Genomic DNA, 19,838 nt, shown 5'->3' on the forward strand with positions numbered 1-19,838 from the left:
CGCGCCGTGCTGGGGCCCGGCAGCGACCCCGCGTGGGGCGGCCCCGCGTAGCCCCGGCTGTCCCGTTCCCGGGGTGTCCCGTTCCTCCCCCCGCCATGAACACGCTCCACGCTGGTGCTTTAGAAAAGAGACTTTATTAGTCGCGCCGCTCGCCGGGACGCAGCCGCGGGTGGGTGGGTGGGGGGGCTCGTCCGGGCTCCCGCCGCCCCGGCACCGCACTGCCCTCGGTACCGGCCGCCCCGGCCCCGTCACTCCGCGGGGAGAAATTCCCGCGTGGAAACCGCTCGCGGGAGGTTCCGGGGGTGGGGGTGCCCGCTGTCCGGGGCGCGGAGCCGGGCTCTGCCCCGCCGGGAGCCCCGGGGCCGCCGGTGTCGCGGGGCTGGTGGCGGCGGCGCCGGGACAGGGGAGCCAGGACCGGCTGGATGCACCAGGCGATAAGAAGAAAAATAAATCTTAGAGGAAAAGCGTGTTTATATATTCGTTACGCCAGCGGGAGCAGCTCCCCGCCGCGGGGAGAGCCCGGGGAAGGCAGAGCCTGGCCCGGTGCCCCCTCGCCGTGGTGCCCGCGGGGGGCTGGGGGGGGTGAAGCTGCGGGGAGGAAAGCGCGGGGGGTGGCCGAAGCCCGAGCCGTGCAAGAGCCCTGGGGAGGGAGAGGCTGAGAGATGCGCTGGGCCGGTGTCAGGGCCGCTGTGAAGCCCAGGGCCTGGCATGGCATCCGTGCATCCCGCATCCCTCCGGGAACCTGGTCAGGGAGCGGTACCCTGCTGCCCATCGCCATCACCCCTGCAGTGTGGAGAGGCCAGACCCAGCACACCCCCCCACCTCCGCCGTGCTCCCCGCCCCAGCCAGCACGTTCCCATGGCCACCAGGCCTCCAGGAGCCAGATCAGTAGCCCGGGCAGAGGAGCCTGTGGCCCACACTGCACCTGCCGCAGCCCCAGGGTGGTCACATCGATGGCCCCAGCGCAGCGGGGAGGAGCAGCGGGCCCGGGGGTGTGATGCGTACACGGGCACCGGCGTCGGTGCTGGCAGCAGGATGGCTCTGTGCCGAAGCCGTGCCAGGCACTGCCAGGTAACCCAGTCCTCGGGAGGGCAGAGAGGAGCAGAGCCGCCTGCCACGCTGCTGGCTCCATCGAAAGGACTCGCTCAGCTCTTCCCTCCCGCAGGCCGGGGGCATGGCAGCTCCTCTGCTCCCCCGAAAGGGCGCCGGCAGCCCTCCTGCCTGCTGGGGTGGCCACGCGGGCTGGCACCAGGGTCCGGCGGGCTGCCTGGCAGGAAGCTTTCTTGACACCGGGTCTTTGCTTATGGAGGACGCTTGAGCTTTCCAGGTGTACAGCCGTTATCTTGGTTTTAGCACTCTCCAGCTGGGCCGGGTCCCCGTCTTCAGGTCTGGTGCTGGAAGGCTCTTGCGCAGCCTGCGGCAGGAATGCTCTCCGAGGGTGATTTAACAGTGTAAGAAAAACAGTCCCGTGTTCCTAACGTTTCTGTGTGCTAAAACTAAAATATAAAATACACCTTGTCCAAGCAGGCAGGGGATTGGCGTCGGCTCTGCAGGGTAGTAAAGATGCATTGTGTACACTTCCCCTGGGGCACCAGGGCAGAGAGATCTCGAAATGTGAATGATTACGTGTTCAGCCGTCGTCCGCAACCCTTCCGTGCTGCAGCCTGTCCTACTCGCTGTCACTCTTGTCCACCAGTACCGCGTCGGACTCCTCCGTGATCTCCAGCAGCGTGTGCATGTCGGGGCTCTCCCCACGCAGCAGATCCGAGTTTTCTCCCTCCTCTCCGCCAACCTCCACCAGCTCCGTAGCTTTCACTTCCACCTCGCCCTCTCTTATTTTCTTGACATGGAAAGTGAAGGGTGGCACTTTGTAGACGGCTGTCTTGGACCTGGCATAGATGGTGTGGTCAGGGGTGAAAGACTTCCTCAGCTTGTCCCGAGAGGTCTTCATCTTCTCTCTCCTCTCGTTAGTCACAATCTTGGTGCCCAGTTTGTTCATCCTCTTCTCCAGGTTGTGGCGGGTCTTCTCCAAGTTGTGGCGGGTCTTCTCCAGGTTTTCCTTGGTCTTTAGCTTAGTTTTTTCCATCTTCTCCTTTGAGAATGCCTTTTTAAAGTCATCCACTCTTTTCATGCCGCTCCTTTTGATGCGCTCTGCCCGTGACTCTTCAATAATCTCTTCAATCTCCACCTCTTCATCCGAGGAGAGCTGGACGTGGTCCTCCTCCGCATGGTCCTCACCCACTGGCACCTCCTCGCCCTCACCTTCCTTCTCTAGCTTTTCGCCCTCCTTCAGAGACTTGCTGATGCTCAGTTTAGACGGGAGCTTCACTTCATCCTGCAAGACACAGAGCGGAGCCAGTGAGACACACACACACACACACACACACACACGCAGCCTCGGGAGCCAGCCCCCCCTGCCCGGCAGCACCGCAGAGCAGAAGCACAGCTACGATTCACAGGGTTCATGGCTAAACACACCCAGGCGACGGCAGGCCTGGGCTCATCCTCCCTTAGTGCACCCGATAAATTCCTGTAAATAGGATCTGCTCAACCTGCAGCAGCTTAGGGCTCTGCTGTATTTAAGCTCACGTACGCCAGCTCCGCTCACTCTGGGCTGGTTCCAAACCCATCCGTGACTCCAGCAGTGCAGGAAGGGGCCAGCCCTGAAACTGGCGACTTCTCCCTTCCTCCTGTGCCCCTGTCACAGTCCCGTGCCCTCCAGTTTCATCTCCATCCCCGGGTCTGGCCACCGCATGCCCTCACTCCTGGCCCCGCATCCTGCTGTGGCGGGGCGCAGGGAACCCACTTGGGCAACGTGGTGTCCCTTGGCCCCCCAGCGCCTGCACAGGGTCCTTCCCGTCCCCGCCAGCCCTCCCGCAGGTGGTCTTCTCCTGGTTAGACCGCTGGCCGCCCCCAGCTCTCTGGCCTGGGCAGGCCCAGTCCGGCAGTGGCCATGGACACAGTGCGGTGCTGGGCTGCAGATGGCAGCACAGCCTGGAGCCGGGAGTCCGGCCACCGCACAAACTGTCCTGGCCGACCCCGGTCTGCGCTCAGACTTTCCCAAGGCCTTGCAGGATCCAGATGTGGGGCTGGGACATCTCTTGGGATGCAGCAGGCCACCCTGTTTTTCCCATTTCTCCGCTGGGGACTGAGGGAATTTGTCCGAGCCCATATCTGAAGGTGGCCCCGACTCGCCCAGCTAGGTCTGCAAGGTTACGCTCTCTCCCCTCGGAGAGGAGGTGAATTCATTCAGCTTCTCCGCTCTCCCGGCTCAGCCAAGTTTCTGATCCCAGTGGCAGAGGACAAGCATGTGCCCAGGCGAGGGGCACAGGTCTGGAGTGGGATTGGTTTTCATCTGAGCAGCACATAGCGTGCGTCCCTGCGGCAATGAATCACCTCTCTGTTCCCAGGACAGGCTGGAAATAGCCCATCACTGTGCGAAGCGTCACAGCTGTGCGATTGCAGCCCATGGCTCAGAAATTTATTGCCCGAGTGGTTTTAATCGACGGAGCTGGGCGGGAGAGGCACAGAGCCGCCGAGACGAGCGCTGTCACACAGCCAGCGGCAGCCGAAGGGCAGTGTGCGGGACGGGCGCACAGAGATTGAAGCTGCCGGGCTGAGGTTTTGGGAAAAGGATGGCCGGGCACCATTCCCAGCCCTGGGGCAGAGTGGAGCTGAACGGAGCAAGGTCAGGGGATCCCAGTCCCGCACCAGCAGGAGCAGGGCCCAGGGAAATCAAGTGCCAGACCCTGGGGTACCCCAGGCCCAAGTGCTTGGAGCATGTGGCAAATGCCTGCAGCGACTTGCCATCCTCCAGCTCGGGGATGCCGGGAGCGGAGCTGCCACGTGTCCCGGGAGGGTGAATTTGCCGTGGCATCTCCCGTGCAAGGCTGCACCCTCTGCGTGTCACGCTTGCACAGCAGCAGCCACTGCAGCAACACTAACGAGCTACGCAGATGTCTCGAGCCGGGACACTCGTGATGGTCACACCATCACAACAGCCACTGAGGCCCGGCCCCGAAGAGCCGTGCTGACACCAGCCCCGCTGCAGCGCAGGTTTCTCTGGTGCTGCCATGGCAGAGGATGTCCCAGTCCCTTGTGCAGCACCAGAAGGGACGGCGCGTTCGCCCTGCGCCCCGAGCGCTCTCCCACCACGCACCGAGGCGCTGCTGCTCCGGCTGACCAAGGTCACCACGTGCTGCGTCTCCTGAGCCCCTGGACGGAGGCAGGACAGGACGGGGCAGACACGGGGCTGCTCGGCTCGGCCAGCTACACTGTCCCCAGCCCTTCGTTCCCTTACACCACTTGAGAGCTGATATAAGCTTATTGAATACGTGACTCTAGCACAGCTTCACCTGGAAAAAGTTTGTGAACAATGAAAAGTCAGCTCTGCAGAGCGCTGGGCTCAGGGAAGGTGACACGGGCTGCAGCGTCCAGGGTCAAAACACTGAGTCTGCCAGGGCAGGGGTTTCATTCTGGGTTTTATCCCTTTGCACTGGGCAAAGCTCTGGATCACAGCTCAGGTCCCGAATACTTTTTGGAGACTGGGGTGAAGCGGCCAACATATGTTTTCTTCATTTGATGAGCCACTCCAGGAGAAAACAATACACACGCTCTCCAGAGGGTCAGGTCACTCCATCGGTGGGAAGGCAGGGATCCTGTTCTCCACAACAACACCTGCTGGAGCAATCCCAGAGACTCCCAGGGACCCTGCCCTGCCGAGCCCAGAACATCAGGAACTCCATCCACTTCCTTCCCTCCGAATCAACACAATGAGCCAGAACAAAGGCATCCCCCTCTCGCCTGGCACGACTGTCACTGGAAGCAGGCCATATCCTGCAAACTCAGATACTTATCGGCCCCTTGTGAGCTCCAGAACATGCGTATGCAGAAAGAAACGCCACCTCAAAAACTCCAGGTCTGCCACATAAATAACCTCCTTTCCTTGTATTACACCAGCAAATCCATCTCCTGACTGAATTTTCTGATGTGGCTGAATGCGCTGCACCAGCAACACACCCACCCAACCTCAGCGGCATCCTGCAACTCTTTCTTTACAGCCATGAAGACATGGCCAGCAGCAGCTCCCAGTACGTGGGGCAGCTGGGACAACCCTGTCGGGGTGACGGTGTGGCTCTCTGCCATCCCTGTCACCTCATCCTGAGACCAGCTCCTTGATCCCAACTCCCCCAGGCTGCCCTCACGGACAGACCCACTCTGCTGCTGTCCCGCGCACCGTCCCCGCAGGCAGCTGCCCCGCTCACGGACTCGAGACCCTGCTGAGGCCTCTTTCAGGAGCGCTGCCATTGCTCCAACACGGAGGGAAAGATGGAGCACGGCTATTCCCATGCGTAAGGACGCCTACAATCCCAGCCTCTCCCCTCGAGGCTGTTTCCGAGAGCTTTTCTCCAGCTGCGCTTGGGAAACCCTTTGCAACCCTCACCCGGCCCCTTCCCCGCAAGGCCGGGTGACGGGGTAGCATGCCTGCCACAGGGCTGTCGGGCTGGCCCAGGGCCACCAGATAGTGCATCTCTCTTTCCTATGCCTGGTATAATTCCTGCATTTTTTCCCCCTGACTCCTCTTCAATCTGATTGCTTATCCGAGCCGCAGATAACCAGCTGGGGGACAGCTGGGGGATTTTCAGCGCTGTGTGCCCTGGGTCATTTTCCTGCCCACCTGCATCCTGGAGCATTCCTGCTGGATCTGCGGCTCGGGCTGATGCACGGGACAGCTGGTATGAGAGCAACCAACAGCTCTGGCACAGCCTAACAGGGACGAGTACGGTGCTGCTGAGCATCCCTCGTGTGCAGCTCCCCACCCGCCCCCAGGCACTGCCCGAACGCCCCCAGGGGTCTCCTCCTCCCTGCCGGGGGGTGTTTCTCCCATGGGGAAGGGGGAGGGGGGTTGCCCAGCATGGGCAGAACAACGCGCCTGCAGACACAGCCCGTGGCGGAGGACGAGGGGACCTTGCTGGAACAACCAAGAACCATCCCGGGTCTAGAGGGGTGGCTGTTACACAAACCCCCACTCGGGGCAAGGCACGAGGGTCTGTGCACTTTGTTTCACTCATGACTCATCCAGATGAGCCACATTTTTAACACTAGGCATTCCAACTATATTTTTTACTGGGAAAACACTGACCCTTGAAGTGGGCGAGTCCAAAATCCTGGCTCTTGGCATCCCTGCCTGTTGGGGTGTTCAAACCCTGGCTCCCAGTCAGCAGACAGAAACCAGTGCTGTTCTCTGAGACAGCTTGAATCCAGCTGGCACAAAGACAGCGAGTAAACAAGATTTCTCAGAAGATTTTTATACCAGAAAAATCTTGCCCCGCTCCGTGCTTAAAGCAGAGCTACCCCCAGCAGAAGGACAGGCAGCGGGTGTGCGTGCTGGGACTGAGCGTGCCGACATCTGATGCGCTTCACGTAAACCTTCAGCTCCAATTCAAGTTCTACGTTGCCTTTCCCCATTTACAGTGCGCCAGCCCCTAGCCCGTGTCACAATCCGCGCCGTCCCTTTGGCACAGGGCTCCCCGGGAAGCGGTTTACTTTGGGAAGCTCCCTCCTGCAGACCCTGCGGGTGCCCGGGGGGTCCCTGGCGCCCGTACCCAGCGCGAAGGCAGCCGGCTGCCAGCTGACGGGGTGCTGGGCTGCTCTGGATTCCTCCTGCTTCAAACGACTCAGAGCCGTTAGATCCGTGGGGCAGAGCGGCCTCTGCCTTGCTCCGCTAAGTGGGCTTTTTTATCTGCCGTTGTTTTCCAGCCCGAGTTCCCCTGCCGTGAGTCACGCAGGCCGCCCCGAATGGCCGGGTACACACCGCCCGGTTGCTACAACACATGTAAACACTTCCCCTGTCCTATAAAGGGCCAATGAGAGACAGAGCTGAGCTGCATTCCCAGCCTCGCAGAGCTCTTCAGGCACTGCAGGATCACCAGCAAATCCAGGGAACGTTCCCAAAAGGCGAGAAGGGCTCCTGGATTGCTCTTGAAGAGGCTCTTAGTGTCAGCGCGGAGAAAAGAGTCCCAGAACTCCCAGCCACTCCGATCTCCAGTTTGAAGGTTTAATGGAGGATTTTTCACATGCGCATGCTAATCACATCTGTAATTCATTTCGTTCAGCTATTTTTACGCAATTGCAAGAGCAGGAACAGTTGAGTTGGGTTGACATGCAGCCGTTAACATGCAGAACGTGACCAGCTCACATCCCCAGGCTCTGCTATGACCAAGAAGGGCTGACGCTGGCCGCTGCTGGGTGAGCGGTGCCGGCTGCACCTCCTGCCCCACGCCAGTCCTCCCTCTGCCCACCCGGGGCAGGCCGGGCACGCTGAGGGAGGGTTAAAAGCATCTGGGCAGAAGACAGCCCTCTCGGTCAGATCGAGCCCTGCCAGAGAAGTAGTTCTGCACTCCCGTTGCCACAATGGCTGTTTTGCTCTGCCAGTCCCCAGAGGATGCTGTTGTGTCCTGACCATCCGTCAGCATCAGGGGAAGGACTCGGTCATTCCCGAGGAACGGCAGCACACCTGATTAGCCCCCACCGCCCAGCAGAGCTCAGGGATGTCAGGGTGCCCTGCGCAGGGAAGAGGAGCGCTGCGCTTTCTCCTCCAGCGCCTTGTTGGAACAGGCTTTTTCTGTGGAGATCATAATTGCTATCAGACTTTATTGCTGTATCACAAAAAAACTGCCTTTTTAAAAAAAATATCTTGTCTCTCTCCTTGAAAAGGAGAAATTTCCCCTGGCAGCTTCTCCCAGAGACCCTGATTCCCGGGCTGAGCTCACCTTCGCCCGGCTCCGGGGGAGTCCTGTCCCCCGACCGACGGCCGCTGCCACCCGACGGCACTGCACACACCCACAGTGCAGGCAACGGGGGCTCAGAGTATTTTCTCCAGCAGCCGCACAATAAGAGGAAGGCTAACAGGGCACCGTGCTGTTACCAGCAGCCCCTGTGGCACGAGATAAGCGTTAGATAAACAGCAGTTAAAGTCACCAGCGGCTCCAGGCTGTGGGCGGCAGCTCCCAGTGAACAGCGCTGGGGGCTGCCACCGAACAGAAATGGGTGCTGCAGCCCCTGCCTGGGACCACCGTAGTTTTACGTCACAGTTTGTGTTCTCTGCCTGCCTTTTATCTATTTAAAACAACAACTTCAAACCATTTCACAAACACTTATAAACTCAACCTTACGAGAAGCCTGAGGAGGTAGGGATTATCCAGTCAGTGTTTCAGAAGGAGAAACTGAGGCTCAGAAAACAGGTCGGATTTACCTAGTCACAGCAGATGCCAACAGAGCCAACCGCTCCTGGCTGCTAGCCCTCCACGCAAGCAGCACAGCAATCCCTCCCTCCCAGACTGCAGAAGTAGTGCACGCCAAGTCCCACAACGCCGGAGAGAAAATCCCAGCTCCCCACCATCCACTATAACTAGGGCAGAGCATGCAGCAAGCAGCAAGCGGATTAGTCAAAAGCGGAGGCATTTCTGCCGACGGAAGGATCAGCCTGGCAGGCTGAAGGTTTGCAGCAGCCCCAAGCAGGCGGAGAGGCAAAAGGCTTCGGAATCAGCAGCTTTCAGAGTTTCAGAAGAGGTTCAAAGCGATCTTCAGGGGTTTCCTCCCGCTGAGGCCCTAAACTGCCGCCTCCTCGCATGTCTTCTGCTGATTTGGGCCATGGCACCTTCCGCAGCGCTGGGCAGAGGGAACCGCTCCTGGAGACGGCTCAGAGGGCAGTCCCTGGTGACTCAAAGCGCACACTCGGGATCTTCTTGGGCTAAGACGAGGAAAACTGCGTTTCAATGGCTGGCAGAAAGGAAGCACAATGGAAAAACTTACCTGTCCCCATGGCAATCTGGTCAGGAACACCAGAAACAAAGTAATCCAGGTTAGCGTGAGAACAGGCAGAGAGAAAAGGCAGAGGGGGATGATTTAGTAAAGGGAGAAGCCAGGTAGCAAAATCTGACAGATAAGACAGTGAGCAAAGATTTATTAGAAGGAAGAGCGTCCTTCTCTAATTTACGGCAGGTCCTAGGAGATGCAGAACCCCTTCTATGGTTTCAGGCAGGTTTACACTGAACGCTGCCATAGGGCCGGATTCTGCTCTCTTTTCACACTGCTGAGTGATTTGATGTCAGCTGTTTGGGAGAGATCTCCAATTTCCGTGGTGTACCCCAAAGTAGAGTTTGCTTGTGTAAGATTATGAAAAGCTAGTGATTTTAAACCCCCATGTTTATTAATTCAAAGACACAAGCTGGAAAGATCAGAACAGCCGGGTGTGATTCCAGAACTCCATCGGCCAGTTCGTCTGCATACGACCGTACCCTAAACCAACACTGGACAATACCCAGCAGCTTACAGACGTCTGTACCCAGCGACACGGCAAACGCGTTCACCGCAAAATCAAACCCTCTCTCTCTGCTGAACACACTCTGAGGGCAGGGGGTGGCTACTCAGCATCCCTAGCAGCAGCTGGCATATAAAGTTAACCCCTCCGTATGCAATAGGCATGGCCTCGACTCTTACGTTCCAAAGGTTGGACAGATTCTATCTCCAATAGTGCCAAGAGGTCCATAAAAAGAGAAGCCTCAAGTCCTTAGAGAGAAGACTACTGAATCCCGCAGTAAGAAGTCACCAAAGAGCACTGCTGAGCCAAAGGAAAAGATCTAAAATATGAAGGCGAAAAGCAAAATAGGTTGGGATTAGGTAAATGTTAAAGGGATAAACTATTTCATTCTCAAGTGGTACCTCCCTGACTAGCAGAAGCCTTTCTTCCCTCTGCAATTTTGTGTATTGTGCAATCTTCTTGGCACTTTTTTCTATCAGGTGCATCTATCAGGTGTCCTGGAAGCTACATCCTAAAGGGCCGTACCTTCTTCATTAGCTGGTGAGAATGAGCAGCACGGTACAGGCACTGGAGCCAGTTCAAACCTGATGGTGAAAGGCAAGGGAGGAGCGGCGCGGGCAGAGGGGGAGGCTGCGTTTGGAAAAGTGCTGTTGCCTCCCAGTGAGTCAGAAGAAAGGCAGGGCAGTAGGAAACAGAGAAGTAAATAGATTGCAGAGTGAAAAGGCTTCCCCCACCCCACCCCCCCGACAGCAGAAAAGTTTTGATCCTACTATCGGTCTGTTTGTACAACTGGCTTCACCCTCAGAACTGCTCCTCCCGGATAAACCTGTCTCGACTGATTAATAACTCCAGAGCTATTTCTGCACAGCAAACCAGTAAAGGTGGAGTTTGCCTGACAGACGATATGCAGATAGATCTGTGCTGATATTGACATTTGCATCCTCACATAAAGCTATAGACTAAACATCCTGAATTTTTTTATTCTAAATATTTGATTTTCCCTCACTGACACTGAGCATCTTTGTTTCTGGTCTTTGTCTTATCTTGCAGCTGGACAGTGGACCCACAATTCTTCAGGTACTTTGTAAGTTGTAGAAGATCTTACAGAATCAAGAGGACGACATTATCCCAAACAGGAAAAAAAGAGGGCTAAGCATGTTGCCAAAAAGCTCGTGAGTCATTGCCGTGCTTTATATGGAGAATGCGTATTTTTCTACTCGTTACTTAGGCAGGGACAGCACATCGCGCTCGGGGCAGGGTAGCAAGAAACAGCTTCAGGGAAGATGCAGGAAGAGCCATGGGTGTCACCAAGTCTGTGCCCAGGTCACGCAGGACGTTCTTTGGAATAGCAGCTGCGCTGGGCTGAGCGTGGTGGCCCACTCCTCCCGCCCGGCACAAACCGCCTGCCTCCTCTGGAGCTGGGACGGGTGACAGCGCGGTGAGTCACCCGCAGCACGCTCGGTGCCAGCCTTGGGCGCAACGCCGAAGGGCGCAGAGGGACGCCTGCCAGCTGCAGAGCCTTCCCGTTCACATAAAATGGGGGAAACACAGATCGTATGCAGGAGCACCACCTCTCCCACCACGCTCACAGCCTTCCAGTGCTCTGCGGGGCCTCTGACACTGAGCGGCTCTTACCATCCGCCGGTCAAATTCCCACCCAGGGGCCCGGAGAGTAACGGGACTGTGGATTTCCAGAGAGGCACGGTCTGAGCACTGACCGGCTTCTTGAATTCTTTGGTTCCTAATCCCAGACCCGCAAACTTGGTTACATGCAGCCTTGGAGAGTTTTTCCTGCTGTGTGTCCATGATGGGTTAATTTATTTTTGCTGGGGGCTCGTATCTAGCTTAAGAACGGGAAAATAAGCCACAATCTCACTGGAAACCAGAGCGCTGCAGCCATCCGGCCCCGTGAGCATGGCTGGCAAACTCTGTACTTCGTTACACTCCCGTGAGCAGTGGCCCCACCGGCATCACACAGACACGACGGATGCTCAGATCCACTGCTGATAGGCACAGGAGAGGCCCGAGAGAGGAATATGTGATCAGAAGGAATATTACCTTTGGGTTTACTTTCATGAGCCATTAATCACGCGATCTAACGTACCCCAGCTGGCTGAGCAGCCTCTGGCCCTTTGCTCTGAGACGATTTACTGCTGCACAGCTCCATATGTAACTATAACACTGAAAGGATTTCAGCAACGCAAACAGCCCTGGCGCTAACTGCTTATAAATAATACCTGAGCAATGAAATATTAATGCAGTTCATTCCAGGCAGCAACAGAGAAATCCATGCTCCAGAGCTGTCTTTTGGTAGAAAGACTGATAATCTGCACTAATAAAAATCCTGGAAGTGAGAGTTATAAACATCCTGAAATATTTTTAAGGTTCAGCCTCCTGTGAATTATTATCTTATAATGCAGTAATGTGCGGAGAATATGAAGGATTCTTTGCACATCAGGATGTTAACATGGTGTCCCTTACAATGGATGGAGAATTCAGCACTGCAGCCCAAAGAAACTGAGTTGAATGATATTTCTCTGCTTCCCCTGGGGTGGCATTTTTTCACCTCTAATTTTGGTACTCCTGTGACCAAAAGCAGGAGAAGAGAAGGGAAGATACAACGGCTTTCTGGGCTGGGACCCCTCTGTTCCAGCAAAAAAGACAAAGGATCAGAGACAAACAGTATCAACTCTTAATTAATTAATGGGTATCAGTTTGTATGATTCAGGTTTTTTGTGTTTTCTAATGAAGGCTTCATAGAATCACGGAATCTCCTGGGTTGGAAGGGACCTTTAAATGATGAATTCTCTTTGGTTTTGGTACTTCTTTTAAGAACAGAATACAGTAAAAGCAAATCCATCACCAGAGGAATATTCTGTCCCTACCGACCACACCAGAACTGTCATGGGAGGGGGTGTTTCTTGGGATTTGGCAGGTTGCTGATGCACAAACCCACCAGCAAGAAGCTCCCAGTAATTCTCTGCTGAACCTGGGTTAAGGAATGTTGTGGCTACAAAGGGAGCTGCTTTGGGGTGGATTCACAGCAAAACGAAAGCAGCCTTTTCTTTTTAAGTATTATCAGAAAATACTTACAAAACCCACTGGCTGCTGCAATGCAAATCTCTGCAGTGAACCACTGGGAAAACCAGATGGGGCACAGAGCGCTGCTCCAGCCCCAGCGGGACCCACGCGCGGAGCGCTCCCAAGCACATGGAGCCAGCTGCTGTGGCAGGAGAAGCGTAAGGTGCGTGCCCAGCGCCCTGCCTAGCCCCAGTACCGTCATTCAAATTTTATTTGAAATTTCTATCTATTTTTTAATTCCGGCCGTTGGGCAAGCTCCACTGAATCCAAAGTATGCGACCCACTCAGGCTGTTCTTTGGGACTGCGGATCACGCTGACTCTCATGAACCCTCTGCTGTCATTAGGCTCATAAGGTTTTTCTTTCAGAATGATTAATTTGAAACAAAACCATAGCTCAGGGCAGCAGACATGCTGTTTAGGAGTTGGAGAGAGGGTGCGGCGGCTGCGGTATGTGGCTTTGTACGCCCTGTTCTCCCTGCCCCGTGCCTCTCAGCAGACCCCTGAGCTCATGTTCTTTTCCACACTCTCTTTTGAGGAGCACAGACCTAAAAATGAGGCACTTCAAGTCTGGCCTCGGAATCTGTCGCATTAATGCGTGGGTTTGAAATTCATCCCTCCTCCCCATGATCGACAATCTTGTTGCTCTCGTCCGTATAAGGCCCCCTCAAGGCACAAAAGCCGAGCTGTGCTATTTATATTTCCTAGTCCAGCCCTACCTACCCTACACATTGTATGGCTGAGACTCCTGTTCTGCCCAGCTCTTGTAACCGCCCGGCCCTTCCCGGAGAAACCCCACTTCTCCCAGAGTCACCTGAAGAGCAGAGGAACCCACGGAGCCCCCGGATCTGTGCGTGGGGAGCAGCCCGTCCGCACACCGCCGCCAAGGGCCGCTCTGTCCACCAGAGAACGCCGCACACCAGGAGCCAGCCTTCCCTCCGGCTCGGCCCCGCAGAAGCCTCAGCATAAAGGACCAGCTCGTTTTCAAAATTCAGCATTCGATATATGCGCAGCGTGCTGCAAGCATGCGGATGTCTGTAAGAAAATCAGGCCTTTGACATTTGCGCTAAGTTTAATTGCTGAAAAACGTTCGGAGGAAAAATGCCATGCTTATGTCAGCACTGACACATGCCGTTCTTCAGACGACTGCGGCACACTGTCTGGTTTTAGAGCAGTACCTGTTTGCATGGGACATCTGTTATTTAATCGTGAACTGTAGTAACCAGCCCCGGATTCTCGTATCCTAAACCCAGGAGATTTGGGATGAACTCCCTTTCATTTGTTTTTATCAGCAACCACTCTAACCAAATTTGTTGGTGTCCTGATTTCTCTGAAAGACGGGAGCCCAGGACGTGTGGCACAAAGGCGGCACTGAGGAGCTCTGTTCCCAGGGGCTGCTCGGAGCTGCACGTACTCACTTGACATCAGACTCTTCAGGAAGGCAAGTCCTGTTTACAGTGCGGGTCCTGAACTGCTGTTTACACAGCAGCTCCTCAAAAGTCTGGCACCTTTGGTTTTGGTAAGCTCCTTTTCAAAACGAAAAGGTGTGGTAATTTGGAGGGGGGTTGGTTTTTCAAATTTTATTCTCAAGAATTGATCTAATTCCCTACGTTAAGTCAATACAAAAACTCTTACCAACTCCCGGCTAAATCAGGTAAAGGTGTATTTGAGAGAGTGAGCAAGTGAGAAAGCACATCCACATCTATGTGTGACTGCGAGTAACGGCCCGTAAACATTCTGCTTAATGCCCCACCCTTAGTTGGCCCCAGTGAAAGTGATTTCCAGTTCAGCACTTTCTCCCCCAGATTTTGAAACCCTGCAGGCAGATGTGCTTTACGCTCATCTCGGCAGGTCAAACTTCCCATGAACCAAATTTGATTTTCATTTCCTCCTAATCTAACAGCGAGCAAAATACAACCCCCACGAGTAGTTTGACCTCTTCTCCCAAGGTGCCAAAAGGTCTTATTTGCACTCCTGAAATAGTCCCTCCGTAACTGGTGGAGACTCGGTATTCAACACTGAGAGAATGATCAAACATCTACAACCAGTAAAGAACTGATTTAGCTTTACCTCCTTTTATTTCTTCGTACCGCAGAATCAGGCAATATTAAACCCCTATAGAGCACGACTACTGTTTTACTCGGCTATCTTGCTTGAAAATAGCCACCGCTGGGTTCATGTAATACTTTATGTCTCTTAAGATGAGTTTCTCTCTTGTTCTCTAAAAGAAAAGACTAATAAATCTTTGCATTTTTAGCTCTAGCAACTGCAAATGCAGTTGCACAGCAAAGTTAATCACAGCTTTCCCAAAGCAGGTTTTTCTGAGTTAGAAAGTAGTAATAATGTTGCTCACCATTGGAGAATTAATTACATTTTCAACAAAGTATCTAACACAAACCTCCACAGGTGGTGGGTCTTGAGAAGTGAAACACCGAATTAGGAAAGAGTTATTTTGCCGTTACTTTTTTAAATGATAGACAGAGTTAGGAAAACACAGTGAAGTTTCCTCTTTTAAACTCCCAGGGTGGAGCCCATCATAAAGTTTTGGTTTTATAGACTCTTGAAACATCTTTTAAAAATTTCGTGATTATTAATACTGAAACACAGAAGGATGTTAGTAAACAGGTAACCCAGCGGGGATCAACAAGGCTTCTCGCAACAAACAACATTGTTCAATATCAGTAAAGCAGCTGAACATCATCCTCGGTTTGATAAATGCCTTTACAATGTACACACAAAAATATCACTTCTTTCTGTAGAGAGTTTTATTCTTAAATAGGACAGCATTATCTGTTGTTGCATCTTATCTTGTTTAAGCACCAAATTAAGAGCTAATCAAGAGTTTCTCCTCCAAAAGAGACCTTCGTTTGCCTGAGCAGTGTCCGTCACAAGCCTGCGCGCTTGCTGCCACCCCTTCGGTGTCCCCAGAGCTGGATCCTCACCCTCTGAGGCGAGGGGTGCCCAGGCTCCCCGCGCAACCGCCAGGATTTCCGTGGGGGCGCAAAAAGCTCCATTTCACATAAAACAAACCTGGAGAATTTCTCGCTTGTGCTCTGTGGCCTCCCAGTCAAATCACATGCTGGGAAATTGTTCTGAATTACAAATCATTCTTTTTTCTTTTTTTTTTTTTTTTTCCTAATATCTTCACGATTCACAAAATCCCTGCCCCAGTCCCTTGTCCACTGATCCCCTCGGAGGCTGCTCTGTCCTGACTACATCAGCAAGAGTATCGCCCCTGATTTCCTTTAGAAGCACGATTGCCTTTTCATATTCAAGGAGAAATTCTATTCAATATTCATAAGCAACAGCAAACCGAAATGAACAGCTCACAAAATGACAGTCTGACAATGTTGAGGATGCTTCCAAAGGATCTAGAAACTTGCCAGCTTCCTACCTATTTCCGTAACCCACAAGGAATGTTATGCTTAAACAATCCCCTTCGCTCTTCTCATTTTGCAATTCCTGTTGCTTCTGCAGTACGCGTGGAGTTCTATTTTCTTTTTCCATAGTTAGACCTATCCTCCCCCAAAAGCCTGATACAAACAGTAATAAATATATATATATATAACTGGTTAGGTTGCCCGTATGATCTCAATAGGCTCGAGTATTTAAGCCTTTCAGGCATGATAAAACTACAAATGCTTAAGCTCTGAATCAGAGAGTCACACAGGCCCCTGCACTGGGTAGATTCCTGAGCCTATTATGATCAGCTCTCCCTCCAAATGCTGTAGTAAGAAGTGTTTTCCCTTTTTTTTTCTGGTTTTCTCTCTTCCTGTAATCAGCACTGGATGCTTCTCTATTTGTCCCTGACGCTGTCTATTATTAACCCAGAGGCTTCTAACTGAATCGTTAACTATTTCACTCACTCTTCTTCCATGGCCCAATGCAAGAGTTCACTCTGCTAAGGAAGACTGACTCCAGACAGGAAAACTGACAGAAACATTTTCCTCTCTTTCTTCTTGTTTAATATTAAAGGAAAAAAAAAAATCAATGTTTAGCGCAGGGGTTGAACATCAAGCAAACCAAAGTTGTTATTGAAACCAGACAACTAGAAGATTCAAGACTCGCGGGTTGCAGAAAAAAGAACGTGGAAATCTGTACAAGCACAAGGGCAAAGGCAGACCCGCGTACCAGGGACCTCGAGGAGCTGTTCTGTATTTTCTTTAATGTCTCTGTCTCTCCTAGTCAGTGAGATTAACCCTGATGCTGGGCTTACTGACTCTTGTTGTTACCAGTTGCATGTCACAAATCTGAAATATTACTGCTCTCCCCGTAGCAATACACATGTTGCCTCTCAGTAGAAAAGACGCTGGCAGACAGCTCTACAATACTGCCTTCCAGAACCCAGTGCATTCTTGTTCTTTTTTTAGCTAAGCAGTAAAATCTGGTTATTTTGATACTTCTGCTCCATTGCAAGGAGTGCTTGGGGCCATTCTCCCCATCTTTGTTAAAATTCCTGTTAAATGTAGCAACTCTTATTAAACCTTGTCTTAGATCCCGTAGAGACTGTTAAATCATGAATGAGCGCGCCACTTTGGACCCACCCCCACCTGGACCACCAGTCAGGGGAGCTCGGGAGAGCAAGGGACTGACCACGCAGTGTGGCAAGAAAACACCCACTGACAGGACATAACGCCGTGAAACAGCTCCTTACCTGATAGATCATGACTTTGAAGTTTCTGCGTTTCAGGAGCTCCGCTTCGTTGGCCTCCAGCTTCTTTATCTGCCCAGCTTGCTTCTCCAGGTTCTGCCGAACGGTTTTCACATTGACGCTCACCTTGCGCACTTTTTCCAGCATCTTGTTGACGGTGTTGCTGGTGGTGGTGTGTGCCTTCGTCAGCTTGGTTAACTCGCCCTGGATGCTGGTCACTGCGCTATCCATCTCTTGCTGTCTCTCCTCCAGCTGTGTTTGGGTCAGCTGGATCTGATCCACTGCTCCAATGATCTTGTCCAGAAGGGTCAGCACCATCACACCATTGATCTGGTCTGATTTGATGGGTTCTTCAGGCGCTTGCTCCTCAGAGGCCTCGGAGGCGGTTGGTGGTTCGATAATTTGCAAAGTAGTATCCTCCATGATCGCCTGGGAGTCCTGGCTAGCAGAGCCCGGAGAAGCTGTCACTGCAGGGAGAGAGAGGAGGGAAAACTAAACCCGAGCCTCAGCTAAACTCTGCGCTGGGAGAGACGCCAGAAATGGAGAGCACAGTGTGTGGACGTCTGTGCTGAAATTCAAATGGCACAGCTCCGCAAAGCCGGCCAGTGAAACTGCCCTGCAAAATTTTCCAGGCTTGCAGGTCATTGGCTGACTCCACCTCAGCTATATAAAAGGAGCCCGCTGCCAAATGCCTGACGACCCACCCTTTCTGAAATGATTAAAATAGTTGGAGGGGAGGCGATGGCTTTGCATGCAAACACAGGCACAGCTCGGCGAGGAATGCAAAGCTCTGAAACTACAACCGCCTCTTCTTTACCGTAACTCTAAAGGCACTATAAGTAATGAGAGGAAAAAATAAAAAACCTTGAGTAAACGGCTCGGGGAAGCTGCCGGAATGAAAGCAGCCCCATCTGGGCACAGCTGTACACATAAAAGGAAGGCTGGTTTAAACAACCGCACACGTTAAAGGGCAGCTGAAAAATTCGGATCTTTTGCCAATACTTAGGTTTTATTTCCAGGACTACGAGAGCTTCAAAGAAAGGCAACAATTAGGGTTGAGTAGTTATGGGACGTAACTTCTGGATCATAAAAATGCACACTCCCATGTGTGTGAATGTACACAACAGACATACACATGATACACACAGTGTGCACCGTGTCTCTACACAGATTTAACACAGAAAGGATAAATACAATTCACTCCTACAGCGAAGCAGCTGGCCATTCCCACCTAGAAGCAGCTCTCTCAGCTCTGCAGTGCTCCATCCACCGACAAATCTAGCCACTAGACTTCCAAACGTGCGATATGCTTCAGCATACGCCACGCAAAACTGTACTTGTAAGCAATGCCCAAATACATCGTGTTACATAAGGCTTTATTGGTAAAAAAAACCCCAACTAATTGTTTCAGAACTTAATAGAGTACACACTGCTTTGGAAAACATAGGGAAGAAATAACGCTTATTTTGCTCACTTTTAACCTCAGTATTGACACAAAGCAATTCATAGAGTCTCATACAGTGTTGGCAGATGTTTATGCCCTGTGGAACCATCCTCAGCGTCCTGCCCTAGAGACAGGCGGGAGGTGCTACCAAAGGCTGTCTGCAACAGCCCGTCAGGAACGAGCACGGGAACGGGAAGAAGAAAAATTCAGATCTTGAGAGTCACCCTGGGTGAGACCCCTCTGCCACTGGTGTTGGCTCGGCCAAAGGAAACCAAGCCCCCACGGGCAGGGCTGCCGCGAAGCCTCTGCTGGCCTGGGCAGTGGAGAGCCCCCCCCAGGCTGAGCTGAAGGCTGTGGGCAGACTGGGAAGGCTGCAGCTTCCCTCTTGTCCTGTAGCCTTGACAACAAGCAATTCATACTCGGCACATCCTGCCTCCCACCGGGGTCAAGCCTCCCCTTGCAATTTGCCACAGGCTGGCAAATAAAACGAACGCTCACAACGCTGGGTTTCTCCAGGCTCTCCGCCTGCCTCGGGACAATGCTGGGAAACCCACGCCGCACAAAGAGATGTGCAGGAACATTGTCTAACGATGAATGCTCACGGCAGTCAGCACTTTCCGTGCCCTGTGCTCTCCACCATGTGACAGCTCCCTTTTTACCGCCGCTGTACCCGCACTGCACCATTCATCTAGATTTGGGTTTGCTGTGCCTCAGTAAATTGTGCTGTGCAGCTTCCACAATAGGTATTATGTCATGTAGTAAAAATAGGTTGCTTTTCTATACCCTGTTTTTTCCTGGAGGGACCTTTTTTCCTGAGGATTTATTTCCAGTGTTTGCTGCTGATGAGTCAGTTCCATGAAAAAAATCCTGACTCCAGCCAGATAGCATTGGGCTCCGCGGTTGTTTCTCGCTGGGGATATCTGCTTCAGAGTGGATTTCCACAGACGTCTCCTGTGAGTTTTCATGTATGGGTGAGGATGCAAACGGGGCAGATCTGCCATTTATTCCATGTATGACTTCATTGCGATCTCTGCCTTTGTTTCCCCATTTGGGAATAATTAAAAAAAATCAGACTTAGTAGGTCAACCTAGATAGAATCAGATAAAACAAGAGAACAGGAATTTGTATTTGCTCTTGATACTCAGTAGAAGGTATGAAGGGCCGCGCTCAGGTCTTGCTGGGCACGTAGCAATCACACCCCAAGCTAAAATGCGATGAGTAATTTTCTATATTAGGACTAACTTCATTTCAGCCATTTTCTGCCGTGGAGACATACCCGGAAAAGCCAATAGGTGGCAAACCTCAGCTCACAGGACAGTGAAATCCACCTCAACCTCTTCCA

At 52.8% G+C, this 19,838-nt stretch overlaps 1 protein-coding gene and 1 long non-coding RNA gene across 2 annotated transcripts; both read right to left on the reverse strand.

Annotated features, from left to right (window-relative positions):
- Positions 1 to 117: 117 nt before the first annotated feature.
- Positions 118 to 17,702, reverse strand: CAVIN1 (caveolae associated protein 1). The gene is made up of 2 exons (XM_063354317.1): positions 17,056 to 17,702; positions 118 to 2,335 (listed from the first exon to the last, which is right to left on the reverse strand). Exons 1-2 carry the CDS (start codon positions 17,473 to 17,475, stop codon positions 1,670 to 1,672), a joined length of 1,086 nt encoding a protein of 361 aa, XP_063210387.1. The 5' UTR covers positions 17,476 to 17,702; the 3' UTR covers positions 118 to 1,669.
- On the reverse strand, positions 7,037 to 13,354 carry LOC134524353 (uncharacterized). The gene is made up of 2 exons (XR_010073569.1): positions 13,216 to 13,354; positions 7,037 to 8,752 (listed from the first exon to the last, which is right to left on the reverse strand). It is a non-coding gene; the product is annotated as an uncharacterized LOC134524353 (long non-coding RNA).
- Positions 17,703 to 19,838: the final 2,136 nt, after the last annotated feature.

This window comes from Chroicocephalus ridibundus, chromosome 17 (genome assembly GCF_963924245.1).
Source record: "Chroicocephalus ridibundus chromosome 17, bChrRid1.1, whole genome shotgun sequence".
Classification (NCBI taxonomy): domain Eukaryota; kingdom Metazoa; phylum Chordata; class Aves; order Charadriiformes; family Laridae; genus Chroicocephalus; species Chroicocephalus ridibundus.

Bases quoted from the DNA above. Each gene is read 5' to 3' on its own strand.
- CAVIN1 (XM_063354317.1), bottom strand. From the start codon at position 17,475: ATGGAGGATACTACTTTGCAAATTATCGAACCACCAACCGCCTCCGAG. The intron at 2,336-17,055 runs GTAAGGAGCTGT...TGTGTCTTGCAG, and splicing joins TCAAAGTCATGATCTATCAG to GATGAAGTGAAGCTCCCGTC.